The sequence below is a fragment of the Colias eurytheme genome, chromosome 25, assembly GCF_061535395.1.
Source record: "Colias eurytheme isolate Ceu_HAF_F1 chromosome 25, ilColEury1 Martin Lab GWU primary, whole genome shotgun sequence".
Lineage (NCBI taxonomy): Eukaryota > Metazoa > Arthropoda > Insecta > Lepidoptera > Pieridae > Colias > Colias eurytheme.
This window is the reverse complement of record NC_143004.1, coordinates 2,903,740-2,923,227: the sequence shown is the minus strand read 5'-3', so window position 1 is coordinate 2,923,227 and position 19,488 is coordinate 2,903,740. Positions and strand designations below refer to the sequence as shown.

Here is a 19,488-nt window from a genome sequence, read left to right as displayed (position 1 = left end):
GCGTTGAGACATATAGTTTCAAATAAGTTCTAAAAATAAATGTATTACTAATATTCTCTAGGTTACTCCACTTTTGACTGGATCTTAATAGAACTTAGGTTTTAGCCTATTGTCTATTTGCATATAATTGCACTTATAAAAATAATATTACGCGCACTAGTGATGCATGAGTGGTGTTAACATTTTATCGATAAATGGACTTTTGACTTTGGAATGTTACAAGTTAACTTTACAAATATATATTTTTAATGCGATATGAAAAAAAAATTGACCAAAATTTTCATTGTTAATCGAAAATTTTACTGTTTTTAGTTTTAGAATTGCATTGTCCATTTATCGGTGTTAATTTACAAACAAAGCAAGAAAACATGATTTATTCTTGTTAAAAACGTTTTCAGAGATTCCCTACCAAAGAAAATATTATATTGTTTAGCTCAATGTATTCAACAGGTAGGTGTGAAAAATGCACACGACGAATACTTAAAAACTACGCGCAAAAATCATAATTACACACTATATAATATGTTTATTTATATGAATTGAAAAATATATAATTATATGTATATTTCCACAATTAAGGCGAATTACAATTTCTTCTTTGTTAATAGTTATAAATCCTGTTTTATTATGATTAAAAAGAAACTAATTTGTGTACAATTTTAAATAAAGGTTACAAAGGTTAAAAAAGATAATTATATTTAGAGTTGCCTTTGCTAAGCTTTGACATATTTCTCTTTCCAAAAAACAAAAAAAAAATCTCAAAGACTGTTACGGACTTTCTATTAACGTTTATATGGAAAATCTATCATTTTCTGTCTAGCCGTTGCGCACAGCTCCACTTATACATACATATAAATTTCCACAGTTAGCGCCTGTGCAAAAATATATTTCTCTATATGTTAAAACTTTGTCACAGCATTATTGCTAAATTACGGAATATCATCTAAAATACATATTTATATTGTATTTATTACTGGTTGTCATGGATACGCTTGCAACAGTATGTTAAAAAGTCGATTTTAAAGTATTTTTTCAGAATATTTGATGATTTTTTTTATTACATTTTATATTTCTAGTAACGGTTTTTATGTAATTATAAGTTACTTATAACAAACATACAGAAAAACACTGCGATTTTATATTTATAAATCTGAACATATGCACAAAAAATTAAAATTGAAAGTACATCCATTGCAAGCGTAAGCGCATCACGGAAATAAAAAAGAATGAAGAAACAAAACTGTGTAAAAATACATGATACAGTCCATTTCAAATAACTTAGATGCTAAGTTACACTATGTTAAAAACTGGCATTACATTTACAAAAAAAAAGTATTTATGTGAATATTAATAAATGCTTAAATTTATAAATAAAGGCACATACTATTTCTTTAAAAAAGTCCAATGCATTAATTTTCTTTACAATATTGTTTAAAAGTTGGTAGTTAAAACAAATATGTATATTGTTTAACCATCACACTGTAACGTAAAAAAAAAACACTTTTTTACTAAACAAAATAAAAAAAAACAACTACATTATTTAATCAAAAAGTTACCAAAAAATCAGCTTTTTATATACACATGATATAGCCAGCTTTTCAACAAATTTGTTTAACTTACTGCTAATTAGCAGTGTAAGTTATTTGATATGCACTAAGGTCACTAAGTGCTAGGTACGAGTGTGGGTTAGCCCTCCCGCTTGATACTGGGCATCTGCGGTGGGGGCTCCGCTAGGCCTTTCACCTGAAAATTTTATGAAAATAATTATTATTCCTTACTAGAGGTCCACCCCGGCTTCGCCCGTGGTACATATTTCGCAATAAAAGGTAGCCTATGTCCTTTCTCGGGTATCAAAATATCTCCATACCAAATTTCATGCAAATTGGTTCAGTAGTTAAGGCGTGATTGAGTAACAGACAGACAGACAGAGTTACTTTCGCATTTATAATATTAGTATGGAAGTATGGATTATATTGTAGAAACGCATACACACACAATGTTGTTACTCAAAATCAATCATTAATTTGTTCATTTTCTAGAAGCAATTTTGAATCGTCACAACATATTTTAAACATTTACCACTGACTCAGAAAGCAGTATGTATGGATAAGAAACTACAAAAAACTCCAAACAAAAGGAAAATTATTATTGCAAAAAAAGTGTGATGACCCTTCCAATCTTAAATTTTTTTTAATGAAAGGCTTCTAATAAAAGGATTATAAAATTATTTGAAATTAAAATTTGACTTAAAATATTGAAAAAATATCCTCCACTTAACGCATAATATAACGGATTGCACACTATTTTATGATAAGTATGTTAACACAATATACTGATACTGATAACAATTTAATTATTAAGATTTGTCTTATGAACAGAAAAATATATTAAAATAAACTATGTAAAATAATTTTAAATACCTTAAGGCGTGCGGCAGTCTTGAGAAACGCAGGTAGTTGTTCCTGCGACACATTAACTTCACCTGCGTACATGAATTCAAGTATTGCTTGCAAATGTAGATACGATACATCCTTTAGTATTATTATTGGATGCTTTGATGGGTTCTCCTGAAAATATGTGTTGTTATTAGAGTTAAATAAATATTTTGTGGAAATCTAATAGCTATATATCCATACTAGCTGTCCCAGCAAACATTGGTCTACTTTACTCCTATGACTTATGGTCAATCTCAAATCTTCCCAATAGGGACAAAAATTTCATGAAAATTGGTCCAGATCTATCGCAGGAGTATGGTAACGAACATTATAACACAATAATTTTTAAGCTATTGCATAGCTTCTATCACGGGCCTTGAGCGCGGGGATCGAATCGAGAAATTGCGTAACGAAAAAACCTCACGCTCCCCACTCCGACGGGCTCGGAGGTGTGGCTTGAAGGCAAGCTATGCAATAGCTTTACCGCGGCAGTCCCCGAGTGACACACGTCTTTTTTTATATAAGAGAAGAAATTATGTCTTGGCGGATATTAAATTCAATAGTTCAAATCTACACATTTCTCTATAGAGATTAAACATAAAATATGACGCAGGTTTATTTTCCATTACTTGCAATCAACTATTAAATAATTTATTAGTCACACTTTTCTCAAAAAAGCGGCCATATTTTACATAACCTTTCTTTGTATATTGATATTAGAAGATAATTCAAGACACATTACATAAATTTTAAAAAATATAATTCGTTTATCATAAATGTAATCAACACAGGTTAAAAAATGTAAACCAAATGTCATAATTATGATTGTTTACAATTTCATATCCCTCGCTTAAAATCACAGATACTAATGTTTACATTAAATTTGTAAACAGTTAAATGGATTGAATAATTTATTTCACAATGGGTAAAAATGGTAAATTACAAAGCATATTGGCCTAAAATTAAAACATTAATATCCTATCCTATTAATATTATAAATTTGAACGGTTGTTACTCCTTCACACAAAATCTGCTAAACCAATTTTCATGAAATTTGGCACACACATAGAGGGTAACTTGGATAGGATAGTTTTTATCCTAAAATTCCAACTCAAATGAGAACTATGCGGGTTTTCCTTTGTAAAGGCGAAGCTGCGAGCAAAAATCTAGTAACTAATTCAATAAAATTAGAATGTTATAAATTTAGTATTTACTTGTCTTGAAAGTGTAGTTTTATTCATATCTATATATATATATAAAACTCAAAGGCGACTGATATAGTGCTCTATCAACGCACAGCCCAAACCACTGGACATATCGGGCTGAAATTTGGCGTGCAGATAGATGTTAGGACGTAGGCATCCGCTAAGAAAGGATTTCGCGAAATTCTTGCAGGAACGGGGAAAAACGGGGATGCACGTACAAAGTCGTGGGCAAAGCTAGTTTATAATATAGTAACAAGAATGAAGTGAAATTAAACAGATAATACATTAATTATATTATATACAACTTTTAACTCACCTCTAATAAACTTTTGAAATATGGACTACACGCTGACAGAACCATTTTATGAGCTTTACAAGTCTGGCCTTCACATGCTAATGTTACCTAAAACATAAGTTATATTTTATGATGAACATGTTTTATATCAAATATTTCAAACAGAAAACAGCAACAACAATACTACTGTACTAAATTATATTTATTTGGCAGTGTTTTTATGGTACAGTACTATTTTTTAGTTAAGTTTCTATCCTCAGTCTATTAGAAAAATATTGCAATATATGATCATAAACTATTAGAAAATCAATTCCTTGGACAGAATTCAAAACAATTTATTTTGATTTGTTCATGTCAGAATTCATTCCTTTTAAGTGTTACTCAAAAATTAATAATAGAAACCCTTATCCCAAGGGGAAAGTACAAATCAATCAATTTATTAGAAATTTATCATCAAATTCGTTCTAAAAAACTTACGTCTGTAAAGCTTTTTTCGTCTCGCAAATGCCTGAACGATGTCACCATATTCGTTTGGAAATCGTTCCATTTTAGAAAGAACTGTTGGTCCCCCATGTTGAATTTGAATTTTTTAATAATATCTGAAAGTTTAAAATAAAATTGATACACGTAAACAACACATATTTTGCACTATTGTATCTTTTAGAAGAACTCAATAAATTAGTATTTGTACTAAATCGAATGTATATTCAACAACAACAAATTGTAATAGATCAAACTAAACAGTGCATTACAGTTTTCTACGTCACTATTAGAAATGCATTTCATAGAAAACAAGCATAACTTAACAGAATACAAATAAATGTTGCTTACATTGTTTCCTTACTGTAATTAGCTTGGATATAAATCCAAGGGCGACACGTAACCTTTCACAATTACCACTCAAAACTTAAACGATTGCATCTGAAAATAAAGACGCCGTCTGGCATAAATTAGTGACTTCTTTCTATTTCTTCAAATTCCTTCAATCTTCATTTACATAGGTAAATTGGCAACACTGAATAGTCAGTGTTGCCAATTTCTATTAATATCAATCATATCCTTGATTGCATTTTTATTGATAATAAATTTTCAGAAAATTTGTTATGACGTACACTACCTACGATAATAAACTTGAATATATTGCTTTCCAGTTTGATATTAAAATTGTATTGGTACTAAAACTAAAATTAATAAAAACAATTAAACGTCTAAGTTTATTATAATGGTATCCCCGACAAAAAAAGAATAAAAAATAATTATTCGTTTTTATCTTTCTATAATATATTTATCACATATTTATTTTATATATTTCAAAATTCAATTCAACAATCAATATTGTTTTTTTTATAAATCCTGAAATTTACTGCCATCTAGTTTCAATACATTAACATCATTATTATAATAAAGCGCCATCTCGTATCGAGTAGAAATATTAATACAATGAATGTCACATTCAAATAGTTCTAAATTCGAACACAGCAAACATGAGTGCGCTGTACGGTATGGAATGTAAGTATGTATTATAAAATTATTGTCTGATAATACGATTAAAAATTTAAGTAAAGGAAAATAAACATTAATGCATAAGTAAGAGATTCATATTATTTTTTTAAGGATTTTCTGTATATAATATGATGCATATTTTTTAGAATTTAATGTTTCATCATAACGTTTAAAAATGTTTCAATAATTATTACATACTTAAAAATCAAATAAATCATTATTATTTTTTATCTCAATAAAATATTGATAAAATGGATTTTGTCTTCTTCTATTTTTGTTAGCATTAATGTAAACTTACTTTGTCACAATTATTGTTTTATTTTTGATTGGTATTCCTTTCATTGGCGTATTATTTTGTAACAGAATGATTATTATTTATTATCTTAGATTATTACAGTATATGTATAAAAATAGCTGCAAGGAATCTATGTATGTAAAAAACGGGAGAAAACGGGAGATGATAAGTGTAAGTCAAACAAGTTGTAAAAGCATTACATCTTTATTATTATATCATAATGTATTTCACAAAACGTTTTAAAAACGACACTCATATTGCAATAAAGAAAGAGAGGCAAAGGTGAATAGTAAATACGCTTACTACATATTTATATAATTGAATACAATCAAGTCATGCAATAAAACTTGAACTATATATAATTAGACATAACATTAAATACTTTTATATAATAATAAACACACGACTACTATCGAAAGGCCAAGCGGTGTTGCCATATTTTCTTAAAATTACATTATTCTAGTAAGTACGAGATTATTCTATATCTAATAATCTAAATACATAATAAATCAGATTTCTAGCCAAACACCAATTAAGGTTTATGTAACGCAAATTATTATTTCACTAAATAAATTACAATACAGAATTCCATTAACTATAATTGACATAAAGCAGGATTTTGTCATAAATCATTACATTAATCGTACAACGACACGTTATTATAATTAAGATATAATAAAATTACTTTATTATAATCTATAACTAATTAATAATTAATTCACAAATAATTGAAACTTACTAATTTATTGCTTAGTAATTCTTTCAAGCGAAACACTCATATATTAGTATAATTCTTACACGCTACGCTCATAGCTAAATAATCTGTATAATAAATTTGGTATATTATAATATGTATGCGATATTATTTTACAAAGCATATTCGGGACTTAGGTATATTCTAGCGTATGATTCGTCGATCCAAATTGGAGACTGAACGTTACTAAAACTAAATTATAATTTACGAGCCTATCGAGTTTTCAACCCACCTAATAATAATTACATAACTAATTAATCAAAAATATTGCTGCACCAAAATTCTTAACTAACTACAATACAAAAAATTAAAAAATAAAAATCTTTCAATAATAAAGTAACGAAACGTATTTAAAAAATTGTCAAAAACATCGGCCGGTAAAAGTCAACCGTCCAACCTTTGGTCGTAGACATAATTATTATAATAATAAAAAAACGAGATCCTAACACATCTTAGAAGCAATATTTTTAGTCTTTGTTTAAAAGAAATGCCATAAATTTGAGCAAAATAAAGTTTTCTTACGTTACTTAAAATACTCACTTATATATAATTATATATACCTTTGAGGAATCGAATAGAAAGTTTTGACAATACAAGTTTACAAGAGATAGATAGAAAATGCGTGATAGTTGTTACTTAAATCTATTCATTGGTAGGATGGTTTAAGAGCTATGCTTATTTCAATCTACGGATTTGGTTTAGCGCGATATAAAAGTAATGAAATTGACTAGACAATTTTGGGCTTGCTGAATATTTGGCTGTATTCATGAAATGAAAATGAAATGAAGTGAACTACGACTAGATGGAAATGCAAATAGTAATAGATATAGTCTCGATAAACTTCTAGTATACCTATTGGAATAAAAATAACTACAATACAATAAAATACATCAAGTAAACATTATTTAGTTTATAAGCGTACTAGAAGTCCAACGACGTAATTACAACTACGTTTATTTTACAATACAGAATCCCTAGATTCGAATGTACTTTAAAACTGGCACTAAACATACTTCGATGGTCATCCACAAGGCATAAAAGGACGGTATAAGCTAAATTGGACCACAGATTAAACCAAATTTATAACCTGTGACAATAATAATTACGCGATAAAAAAAATTACAACTGTCAAAATTTGACAGATAACTTTTTTTTTTACAAAAAGGCATTCAGTTTATCTGTGGTCCGTACAAGGCATTTAGAAGGCACCAAAGCGTTCACACTACTCGCCGACAGATGGCGCTGTTTGATTTTTAGTCTGTACTTTTAGTCCACGCGGGGCCAGAATAAGTCTGGCCGGAGTCACGAGGACTAAAGCGTACTCTCATTTATTCACTCCCAAGAATTTAGCTGCTTCATCAGCGGATGAAAGGAGTTTATTTATGATAGTTTTGTCGGGAATGCCGAGTAACTTCCCGATGAGGTCGCCGCCATTTTCCGTGTCGTTTTCTTCGGAGGAATATTTGCGTGACGTCATGTCGAGTTGTAGCTTTTTGTCGTAAGGGACGGAGGGCGGCGAGTTGTTGTTGTTCACGTTGTTGGGGATCTCGGTGCCGTCGTCGTCGTCTTGGTAACGGTAGCTGTAAACAAAACGGTGTTTTAGCATTTTTGATTTTTTTATTAGTTTTTGAAGTGAAAACTTCTTTAGCGGCGTTGAGCACTTTTTCTGTAATGGGTATAAAATCTTGAACTCGCGTCAGAACACGTGAGCTGATCGAAAAAGCGTAAGACGGATACCATTCCAAAATATCAAACATGCTCAACGTTAATAATCAAGTTTTCACTTCTGCCGGCACTCCCGGAGTGCAATCCGTCTTTTTTTTCTTGTCATTACAGAGGGTGTGTTTTGTGAATGCATTGATTACTTGTGAATAAAAATCATCATAAATGAATTTAAATGCGTTATGTTTTTTTAATTATGTAGATAGATAGTACTTGTCTTATTTTGCTCTTTAAATTTACGAAAGAAAGTATATTACTAGGACAGGGATTTTCCTGATGAATTTTAAAATTGACATGTGTTTCAAGTTCGATTGGCAAATGTTTCAAGTCCGTATCGATTAATTTACTTTAATCGATGTTTTTAAGCAGGTTACTCTTCGAAGATAAAATTGATGGACGTCAAATGTTGCCTATTAAATTGGATCGACTATTGGCCGTTCCCAATATCGTATCTATCTTCGGTTAGACGTACTAAAATTAGAAAATGCTATCTATCTTTTGTTTTGGCGTCCCAATAACAGCCGATAATGGCCGTCCCCAATATCGTATCTATCTTACGATAGATAGAACCTTACTAGCTATCGGAGTTAGCTGTCTATCTATAACCGTAGTTTGAATATTGGGAACGGCCATTTAACAACAAAGCCGCACACACAGCTAACTCACCCGTTGGTCTCTAGCGGCGTGCCCGGCGGGGTCTCCTCGTCGTCCGTGTCCTCGCGGTGCTTCTTCCTGTGCCGCAGCATGCTGTGCTTCAGTGTGAAGCGGCGCCGGCACAGGTCGCAGGCGAACGGCCGCTCGCCGGAGTGCGTGCGCATGTGGCGGCGGAGGTCTTCCGCGGACCAGAAGCGTCTGACGCAGAAGGCGCAGACCACCTGGGTGGGAGACGTTTTGTTAAATGACGACTACTGTTAAGAATATTCATTGGACAACGCATATACCTAGAACATTGTAAAGTTCGTTCGTTCGTTTCAGCCGTGGGTCGTCCACTGCTGGACAAAGGCCTCATCAAGACTTTCTAAATTATTATTAATGTAGTACATAATTGATTTATAAAGTAATAATGTTCTATTGAATATGCCACAGAATTGAAATAAATGAAATTACAATCAAGGTAAATTGCATTAATATGACTTAAAATGAGGAACCGATATTTGATGAAAACCTTACTTCCGGAAATAAAATATATGACAAACATCGATGTATTTCAAAATTTATCATTAGTTGCTATGCTATACGCAGTTGTTTATAAAAAAAAAACTATTCCATTTAAAGCATTTCGTCGTCTATATGTATCTTTTTGCATATTTATCACGTGTTTAATTATTTTTCATTTATTAATTAAAATAGCCAGCAAGTTGATGAAAAACATGAAAAAGAAAAGTCTCGTAATGAAACACGTTTTAGTTTTTGTAAAGTAAATTTAAAAATAAATTTCTTAGCACTCACTTTTTTGAAGAGTTCAAGTACATAACAATTCAAAAATTTGCATAAACATTTAAGAGAAAATTGATTACCGATGCTACCTACCTTTCTATTAGCATGATCCGGGAATTTTCCTCTTTCGTCATCATCAGCGCTTTCGCTTCTATCACTGGCTGCATCCAGAGCCCCCTTGCTGACTAACTGTTCATATTCAGCAGAATGCGCTGCTGCCAAGTGCGCTAAAGCTCCACTACGATCGCCGAACGACTGTTCACATAAGTGGCACTTGAAGACCAGACCATTTTCACTGTCTTCGGTAGTGTCAGACGGGGAAGGAGGTTGAGAATCTCCATGGCGAGAGGACATATGTTTCTTTAATGTGTCTAAAGAGGAAAAGGTACTGGCTGGACAAGAGGCACATTTGAAAGGTCGTTCAGGCACTGAACGCGCGTCAACAGCTGGTAGAGCATCTGCGATTGGCTCCGCAAGTATTGCTTTGGCTGATCCGCCGTGCTTCCGTAACAAGTGACGGTCGCAGTTGGATTTCGTGGTGAATAGTAAAGGACAGTGGGGACATTTGAAAGGTTTCTGGCCGGTGTGGGTGAGCACGTGCCGTCGGAGGGAGGAGGACCAGGGGAATTTACGGTGGCAGTAAGGACAGGAGACACGGTTCGGTGCGAGGCTGTATGCGGACTTCTTTTTTGGTGGTTGGTTGGTGTCGGATTCGGATCTGAAAGAAATAAATGTGGTAAATAGATTGCAATAGTTATGTCTTGTGATACTTCAATTTAAACTGTTTTATTGAAACGTATTATTTTTAACGTTTTGTATGATGTAAATATACTTACTTATTTTCGTCACTTCCGGAGACATTTCCTTCGCTAGTAGAAGCCACAAGGCCCTCCTCGTCTTCCTCTTCATCACTACGTGTCGGTACCACGGGCACTGCGGCGTCCTGACTCAATGGAATTGGGTCAGTGCCCGTTTCTGTTTTCTCGTTATTAATAGGAACTGGCTTGTTTATAAGATTTCCAGCTATTTTAAGATCGAAATCCTTATTCATTTCTTGTTGACGGGTTGCCATTAAAATTTCCGCGGCAGCTCTATGCGCGGCTGTATGTTCGTCAGATTTTTCATCAGGTTCTTCGTCAATTACTAAGGCATCGTCTTCATCTTCTTCATTATCGGCGACTTCATCAGAGTCTCGTCTAACGGGAGACCGGTCGAGTTGCGTCGGCCGTTCAAGGTGTCGAGCTAACAAGGCATATTTCACTCGATCTGCTAAATTTTCAGATCCAGGATACGGTGGGGGCGCTCTTGGCGCTGGTCTCCTCACACTCCAATGTTGAGGATGTTGTTGCTTAACATGCCGCTCCATGTTTGAACGCAAAGTGAAGCGAGCTGAGCATTGCGAACATGAAAACGGGCGCTCAGTACGATACCTTCTCTGTTTTTGTTTTGGCATCAACACACCATTCTTTATGACCATCTTCACGGAATCGTTCTGTGGTACAATGTTGTTAGTTATCGGATGCGGAGATTCAGAGTGCGGTGGAGGTGTCGGTGACGTGGCTACTTGCAAAGGTTTCTGTTCTTCTTCTTCTGGTTCTTGCTTTGGTTGAGGTTCAGGTTCAGTCGTCACTAGTCTTCCACCAGACATGCTTAAGCCACGGATAATTTCTTTTTGAATACGCTGTTTTATTTCGGCGAGCTCTTGCGAATCAGTTGGATGGGGAAAGAAAGAAGATTGTAGAAAGTAAGGATTTATAGGGAAAGATGGTGGTATAGGTAGACCAGGTAGCCCTGGTACTGCACCAGCATATAATTGAGAAAGTTGGGTGGCATAATATGCAGGGTCTAGTTTAGGAAGTGAAGTTTCAAATAGTCTTTGCTGGGCAAGTAAGAACCTTGTCTTTTCGAATGCTGCAGCGGTAGCAGCTGCTGTAGCTGTAGAATCGAAGGGTGGACGTGTTTGCACTTTTGGCTCATCATCATCCGTATCACGCTTCTTTTTACTGAGGTCAAGAACGTCGCAACTATTGTTATCACTTGTACTGAGGTCCACTGGAGCCTCTTCATTGTACGGCTCCGGTTGAATATCGTTTGTTTTAAACGTGATATCAGGTGTCCTGAATTCAGGTATTTGTGTCAACTGTCCGATGCCTTTCACTTTAATTCTCGGCATTGTTTGTTCGGATTCTCTCGGAGTCAAAGTGGGCGTTTCTGGTAGAGCTTTAACCAACGCAGTAACTGGATGTCTGTCAGTTATATATGTAGGAGAATAGTGAGTTAAAGGCGTATCGCGGCCCGAATCATTTCGTCTCTCAAGATCTGGTGTATGGAATGCTAATGATCTCTTAACTTCGTCTCGCGCGAGTTTAGAGTTAACTTCATCGTTATTTGGGTCCTCTGAAGGGTGATATATAATAGATCGTTTAACATCTTCACGCGTGACTTTAGCATGGCGATTTCTTAAATGTCTTTCACAATTTGCTTTGGTTGTAAAAGCGTAGTTGCAAACAGCACATTCATAAGGCCTGTCCCCATTATGTGTACGCATATGGCGAACTAAGGCTGCTTTATCAAGAGATGCATGTGGACACATATTACACTGGTAGGGGCCGGGGCCTGTTCCACTTAGATGTACTCGATTATGTCCCTTTAAAGCTCGGAGGTTCGGAAATTTAGCAGGGCAAAGTCGACATGGGAATTCTCCGCGCAATTTCATACGTCTAAACTCAGCTGCGAAATTATCTTGCGTTTCTTCCTGTTCTCTATCTTTGCCTATAGTATCCGGTGGGGTTAGTACTGCACTTTCTAGAGCAACTCTCGTACCCGTTAATCTTTCTAGAAGACTACCAGCAGAAGTGACGTTTAAGATTGACTGAATATCTGCTAGGTCTCTCGCAGCGTCGATATGTCTTATTCCATTACCTAAATGTGCCTCATCGAACTTGGGAGTGAACCTTTCCATTGGAGGTGTTAAAGTTCCAGGAATTCCAAACGATCTATTTCGCAAATCTAATTTAGCGAAAAAGTCTTCTCTGCGATCGCGTTCTGGACTAGGTACTCTAGTTGAGGCACAAGTTTTTCTATGGATCTCCAACACTTGTAAACAAGGAAAGTCTCTCGTGCAAAATTCACACCTATAGAGCTGATCATTGATAGGCATTTGATTGCGATCGCCCATGTTTCTGGGGATATCTGCGAATTTTTTATTCGAAAAATCTGAGAATGTGTAGTCTTCATAGTTGGTTTTTGTTTCATCACCGTGTGCGGTGAATCGGTGGATATCAAAAGCGTTGAGGGAGTCAAATCGTTGAAAACATTTTGGACACTCAAACCGCGCGGTTCTCTTGTCCAAGGGGATGGGTGAAGGTGAGGTAGATGCTGCCCGCTTTCTCGCCCGTCGACAATCTTCCTCGTCGCTTCTGTCCGAGCGATTATCGCTGTCTATGCTGGTTGTTCTATTCGCTCGCGTTTCGATCTTCATTTCGTCGTTTTCCGCATCAACCTTCGCCTCACTGATGACTTCTGTTTTGATTTCTGCAACAACAAATGTACGTGTCAATCGATGTCGAATGTTTGAATAACGCGGGTCGCTTTCATTTTCCTATTCCAAGAAAAGTTCACAATAGATGAGTCAGTCAGTTGTACGAATGTAGTTTTATTAGAATAACATAAAGAGATGTCGAGTTTATTGTTGAACGGGAAGTTCCTGTTATCGCTAATAGATTACTGAAGTTAATCGTGATAAAAGCCGCGTTCATGTATTTGTACAATCTGTTATAAATTCGATATAATATGCTATAAGGTTGAAAATCGCGTCACTTTAAGGATACCAGTCACCTTAGCCACAGAAGTCCTGTATATGAATCAGACGTATGCCATTGTTTCAAATACGGTATTCGTAAGGCACTTCTTGAAAATCAAAGAGCGTTAGATAAGGATGTTGAGCCATAAGCGTACAATTTGATATTTGAGATAATTATTCAATACGTTCCTTTCAACACGGTAAGAAGGATGAATCATTATTTTATTTGTACGATTAAGATCTCTAATGATCTTAGAGTTACATAATATACGTATATAAGAATTTAGCACCTAAAAGTGAACTCGTTACGCAAGGTAAACAGCAGATAAATAAACAGTAAGGCGCGGTAGACAGTACACAACACATCGCTCGTTGGTTGGTCGGAAGGAAAATCAATACTGACAACGGGCTATACCTACCTACCTACCTAGTACTATAGCACTCGACACTATGCTTTGTGATGTAAAGATTAGTTCGCGGAATAGACTTCAAAGGTTTCACGATAAATTGAGTAGGTTTTAATGTGGTTTGGTGAGGTTGTATAATGGTCTGACGGTGTTTGTTTCTATAGATATTTTCGAAGATATGGACGATTATTGTTTATCAATTTTCCTTTATGTACATGGATATTTGTTCATAGATTTTTATTCTGAAGGTATTCTGATGACTGAGTAAGGTTTTCGTGGAAAACGTTCCTATAGTCATTAATTTTTAGAATCGAGAATACTTACATTGATGTAAAAAGGATATTAAGGCTTGAAAAAAATTTGCGAAACAAAACAAAATACACATTCTGGAATGTTAAATAATAATCTAATCGTGCCATTGTCAATTCATTATTATCCATGAATCATTAGATACCTATTTATAGATTATGTTTCGGAGAAAACCTTAATCTTCAATATAATAAAATTTAATCGCCATGTCGGCCGGCTCGATCGATTCGGCTATTGTTTTAAGTTTTGTTGAGGCACAAGGATTCTTAGGGAAAGAAAACACGGAAAAAGGGCCATAGGGCAGATTAACGTCTGCCTAGGCAGCTAGCGTGTTATTAATACTTATTGTTTCTCCAATAATATTTCTTTAAAAACACAATACAAAGACTAATTTGGTGAAAATCTTAGAAATTTCATAAATTTGTACTTACAGATAAGATTATAATAATCGGTAATTTATCATGATGACATTATTTACAATACACAGGTTAGTCACATTCGATTTAGTACAAAATAATTGTCTATGGAAGGTTTTGTGTTTTATCAAAATGGGTTCAAGCGTTCTTGAGATTAGATGAAACAGATATGAAATTAGGATTACTTAATTGTGTATAATAAAGAGGTAATCAATAAGTTTATTATATTGTCTATATTTTATTGATGATTTTGTTTTCAATATAATAAAGAATAAACAATATATTATTGTTGGTTATCAATAGAAAATTAATAATTAATACATATATAATTTACCGTAAACGTAAAGTACCTTTTCACAATATAAGGTGCATTGGGGTAATTCCGGCCACGGAGTAAATCTTAATCTTAATACGAATAAAGGCGAAAGTTTGTATGGATGTATGGATGTATGGATGTTTGTTACTCTTTCACGTAAAAACTACTGAACCGATTACAATGAAATTTAGCACACATATAGAAGGTAACTTGGATTAACACATAGGATAGGTTTTATCCCGGAAATCCCACGGGAACGGGAACTATGCGGGTTTTCCTTTCAAAACGCGGGCGAAGCCGCGGGCGGAAATCTAGTACGTATATATATGTTAAATTAAAACGTAACTATCGATAGATTAAGCAAATATATATGCTAATAATATCAAACCTATATACATATATCTTCATGCCCTTCCTTCGCGATACGATAAAGCGATGCTCTAATAGTGGTATTCACAATTTTCTGAAATTACCCCTCATCCGAAATTCCCCCAATGCGCTATAATTCGGTAAGTGTTGGGTTTCTTGCTATGACTTATGACCTCAAATGTAGGTAGGTATTACATTTATGACTCATATGTACGTCATGACCTATATGTGTAAGGTTTAGGGCTAAGTGAAAATCTAGGTTTTATGTATGGCCTCATCTTTTTATCACCTACCTGGAGATATGGTATTTTTCTTAGAAAGAAAGAACTTTACAAGTTTCATAAATATTTATATACTAGCGGCCCGCCCCGGCTTCGCCCGTGGTACATATGAAAAATAGATGTTGGCTGATTCTCAGACTTACCCGATATGCACAGAAAATTTCATGAGAATCGGTCCACCCGTTTCGGAGGAGTATGCAGACTAACATTGTGACACGAGAATTTTATATATAAGATATATATTAAGACTAACTTTCCGCGCGCGGCTTCGCCCGCTTTGTCTAAAACATTATAAAGCATGTATATACCTTCCTCTTGAATCACTCTATCTATTAAAAAAAAACGCATCAAAATCCGTTGCGTAGTTTTAAAGTTTTAAGCATACATAGGGACATAGGGACAGAGAAAGCGACTTTGTTTTATACTATGTAGTAATAATGTAACTTGGAAAAAATATTATGCTCCATTTTTATAGAATGCTTGGTGTTAGATGTCGTCAATACTAGAACGTCATCAATTTGTGCTTACCAATTGGTGAGTAATAAGATTGCTTAAACATACGTATACGAACATATATGGATATTTAAGTTTTCCTCAAAAACTCCATTCAGTCTGAATTTAATGTTATTTACCGCAAGTTTTTAATTACGATATAGCTGTCATTATGTCTCAAGTTACATTAAATCAATCAAGATAAGTTGGTAAATAAGTTATCTGTAATGCTTATATTAAAATAACTTTATTTTAATCGCCTCAAATATACCTAGTCTGGTCATAAGTTCTGTCACATATGTTTTATTAAATAAACAAAAAGTTACTTTTATATATTTATTGTTTTATATGTGGAAATAAAGCTTACATATTACTTAATAATTTCGTATAAAAATTATTCAAAATGGCATCAATGTTTTGCGATACAAGCTTTCAACCTCCGCGGCCAGTGGTCTATCGCAGCACGAACCATGTCCATGTTTATTTCAGCAGCTACTTTAATAATGGCTGCTTTGGGTGACTCCAAATTTGGGTGGGATTTAGCGCAGATGCTCTCCTCTAAATATTACCAGATTTTATAATCCGGAGGATTCAGGTCCGGGCTAGAAGATGGCCAATCTTCATGACGAATGATGTCAATCTGACGGGCGGCTAGCCAGTTTTGGATACTCTTGCTTTGTGGGCAGGTGCTGAGTCCTGCTGGAATCCCCAGTGTTGATTTTTTAACATGTTCTGAGAAGGAGGTTTTACGAGGTTTTTCAGGACCGTATTTTGGTAAACATTGGAACCTATTTTCACACCCTTTTTACAGAAAAACACCTCTGTTAGGCTAAAATAAGACACTCCCCGGAAAACCATTACTGATAAGGGGTGATGGCCGCGTTGGACTCGAGATTCACGTTGACAAGCTTCTTCATTACTGTGGGTATACACTTTGATATTCTGTTTGTTGCAGCACTCCTCCACTGTAAATTTTTTTTCTTCTGAAAACAGTATTTCACGATACATTTTTCTCGCGTATCGTTTATGTAAAGCGCGACATTTATCCAGTCTTAATTTCTTCACGCGTGTGTTAAGGAGATGCGATGTTTTTCTACAATAAGCCCATAGTCCTAGGTCCTCGTTTAACACCTTTTTAACTGTGGTACTGCTAAGGCCCATCTGCAGTGCTAACTGTTTTCGATTTCGGACCGGACTTTTCCTTATTCGCACCTTTACTGCATTTATCACTGCCGTCGTCCAAATCGTACGACAAAGACCACTTGTATTCCTATCTTCTACTCTTGAATCTTACTTAAAACGTTTTATAGTGAAATAAAAAAATATCTGTGTTATTTGTAAATTTTAAAGCAAACTGAATATTACTCTTGGCGCGTAACCGCTACGATGCAGAGCGAGAACAGCGACTATGTCTTCTTTTTGCGTCCACTACATGGTAACAAATAAGTTATTCTAATAAAATGTCTCGTTTTTTAACGCGTCAAATAATGAAAAATCGCACGTGAAAAAGAAATTTGCGGTAAACATTAAAAATTAGAAAATCTAACATGATGACAGAACTTATGACCAGACTAGTTATATACAATTCATTTTCATCTATACTTAATATTATAAAAGAGTTTGTTTGAACGCGGTACTCTCAGGAACTACTGGTCCGATTTGAAAAATTCTTTCGGTGTTAGATAGCCCATTTATCGAGGAAGGCTATATAAGCCATAAGGATATATAATCACGCTAACACCAACAGGAGCGAAAAGCGGGGCACAGCTACTTCAAAATAACATCCATTTCCTAGCTATCCCCCAAGAAATCAGTTGCTGCCGCGCCGTGACTACGTACCAGACAGACATACACATTATAGCATTGATTAACTATTTCACCTAATATCTATAATACCTATAATGTAACACGACACCACCAACCGGATGTTTTTATCTATATAAAGAGCGGTGTAAATGGATGCCGTTTTTCGAGCTTGCGTTTTCAATTGTGAATGAGATGCCGATTTTATTATTTACAATACATTTCATTCAATTATATTTTGTTTCAAATCAATGACTTTTGATAGGTAATATTTATTGTGCATTGAGTGTTTGTTTATTTGAATTAATATTAAAATAGGTCAAACATACGTACAGGAAATATATTTTTATGTAATACGATAAATCAATCAAATACAATTAATGGTAGTAACAGGCAGATATAAATGAAAATGATGCGTTTTGAATTATTATTACAATGCTACTAAAAGTTCTGTTTTTTAATACTATTGTTTTATTTAAAGACAAGTCACGGACTGAAACTAACTTGTGCTAGTAGATACATAAATGTTCATTATGTTAAAAAATTAGGATTTTCTCTTGATGTAATTCACCTAATAGAGCAGGCTCCAAGGAGATGTTCGTTTGCAAAAATAGCGGACCTAAATCTGACTTCTGATATATATTGTATAGGTCCCAGACATCCTATAGACAGATGTTGCCAACCAGTTTTGTGGTCCCCCTGCCCGCACCCCGGTAATTAAATATGGCATACAAAGAAAAAAATAAAAATTTCCAAAACATGCCGTGTGGGGTATCAAATGAAAGAGCTTATTGAGTAGATCACGAATATATAGCATACTATATACATTTCTTACACTTTCTCTAAGATTTTTTAGAAAATTTACGAAAATGGTCCATTTTTGAGTTAACTTTAAACCACTATAGATTGAAAACTCATGAATATATTTTTTAAATTATTATTTTAAATAATTAACAATAGTCCATTGTTTATGATTCAATAGTTCGTAATATAATATAAGTGAGCTATGTGGTGGATTTGATGAAAATAACTATATACTATATGAACTTGAAAATATACTCGCCATCTTTGAATGCTCCCCCCACTCCCCCATGCAACTATTTCACTGTACGAAATATTGAATCGTAAACAATGAACTATTGTTAATTATTTAAAATAATAATTTAAAAAATATATTCATGAGTTTTCAATCTATAGTGGTTTAAAGTTAACTCAAAAATGGACCATTTTCGTAAATTTTCTAAAAAATCTTAGAGAAAGTGTAAGAAATGTATATAGTATGCTATATATTCGTGATCTACTCAATAAGCTCTTTCATTTGATACCCCACACGGCATGTTTTGGAAATTTTTATTTTTTTCTTTGTATGCCATATTTAATTACCGGGGTGCGGGCAGGGGGACCACAAAACTGGTTGGCAACATCTGTCTATAGGATGTCTGGGATCTATACAATATATATCAGAAGTCAGATTTAGGTCCGCGATTTTTGCAAACGAAACTCCACTGAGAGTCCGGTCTATAAATATATCAAATTCGCTGAAGTAAATAATAAATTATTACAAGAATTGTCGAACAAATGTACCGTATCATATTTTCATTGAAATAATCACTACACACAATCTTATTAAGTAATATGAGCGGTGGT

The 19,488-nt window shown here is 34.2% G+C and overlaps 2 protein-coding genes across 4 annotated transcripts in view; both read right to left on the bottom strand.

Annotated features, from left to right (window-relative positions):
• Positions 1-318: 318 nt before the first annotated feature.
• lolal (longitudinals lacking protein-like) lies at positions 319-4,927 on the bottom strand. The gene is made up of 5 exons (XM_090116382.1): positions 4,767-4,927; positions 4,413-4,534; positions 3,957-4,043; positions 2,421-2,567; positions 319-1,743 (listed from the first exon to the last, which is right to left on the bottom strand). The coding sequence occupies exons 2-5, from the start codon at positions 4,506-4,508 to the stop codon at positions 1,687-1,689; spliced, it is 387 nt and encodes a 128-aa protein (XP_089972508.1). The 5' UTR covers positions 4,509-4,534; positions 4,767-4,927; the 3' UTR covers positions 319-1,686.
• A 997-nt stretch (positions 4,928-5,924) lies between these two features.
• LOC149897506 (uncharacterized) overlaps positions 5,925-19,488 on the bottom strand; it is a 31,922-nt gene continuing 18,358 nt past the window's right edge. For all 3 annotated transcript variants that reach the window (XM_090116470.1, XM_090116472.1, XM_090116471.1), the window contains 4 exons: positions 10,483-13,180; positions 9,740-10,364; positions 8,876-9,084; positions 5,925-8,067 (listed from right to left, as the gene is read on the bottom strand). In XM_090116470.1, coding sequence (XP_089972596.1) covers positions 7,812-8,067; positions 8,876-9,084; positions 9,740-10,364; positions 10,483-13,180 — 3,788 coding nt within the window. In that variant the 3' untranslated portion in view covers positions 5,925-7,811. The remainder of the gene's footprint in view (positions 8,068-8,875; positions 9,085-9,739; positions 10,365-10,482; positions 13,181-19,488) is intronic.

Excerpts from the sequence above, each read along its gene's own strand:
- lolal (XM_090116382.1), bottom strand. The coding sequence starts at position 4,508 with ATGGGGGACCAACAGTTCTTTCTAAAATGGAACGATTTCCAAACGAAT. Across the intron at positions 4,044-4,412 it reads ACGAAAAAAGCTTTACAGAC|GTAACATTAGCATGTGAAGG; the intron begins GTAAGTTTTTTA and ends CTTATGTTTTAG. Across the intron at positions 1,744-2,420 it reads AGACTGCCGCACGCCTTAAG|GTGAAAGGCCTAGCGGAGCC; the intron begins GTATTTAAAATT and ends TAAAATTTTCAG.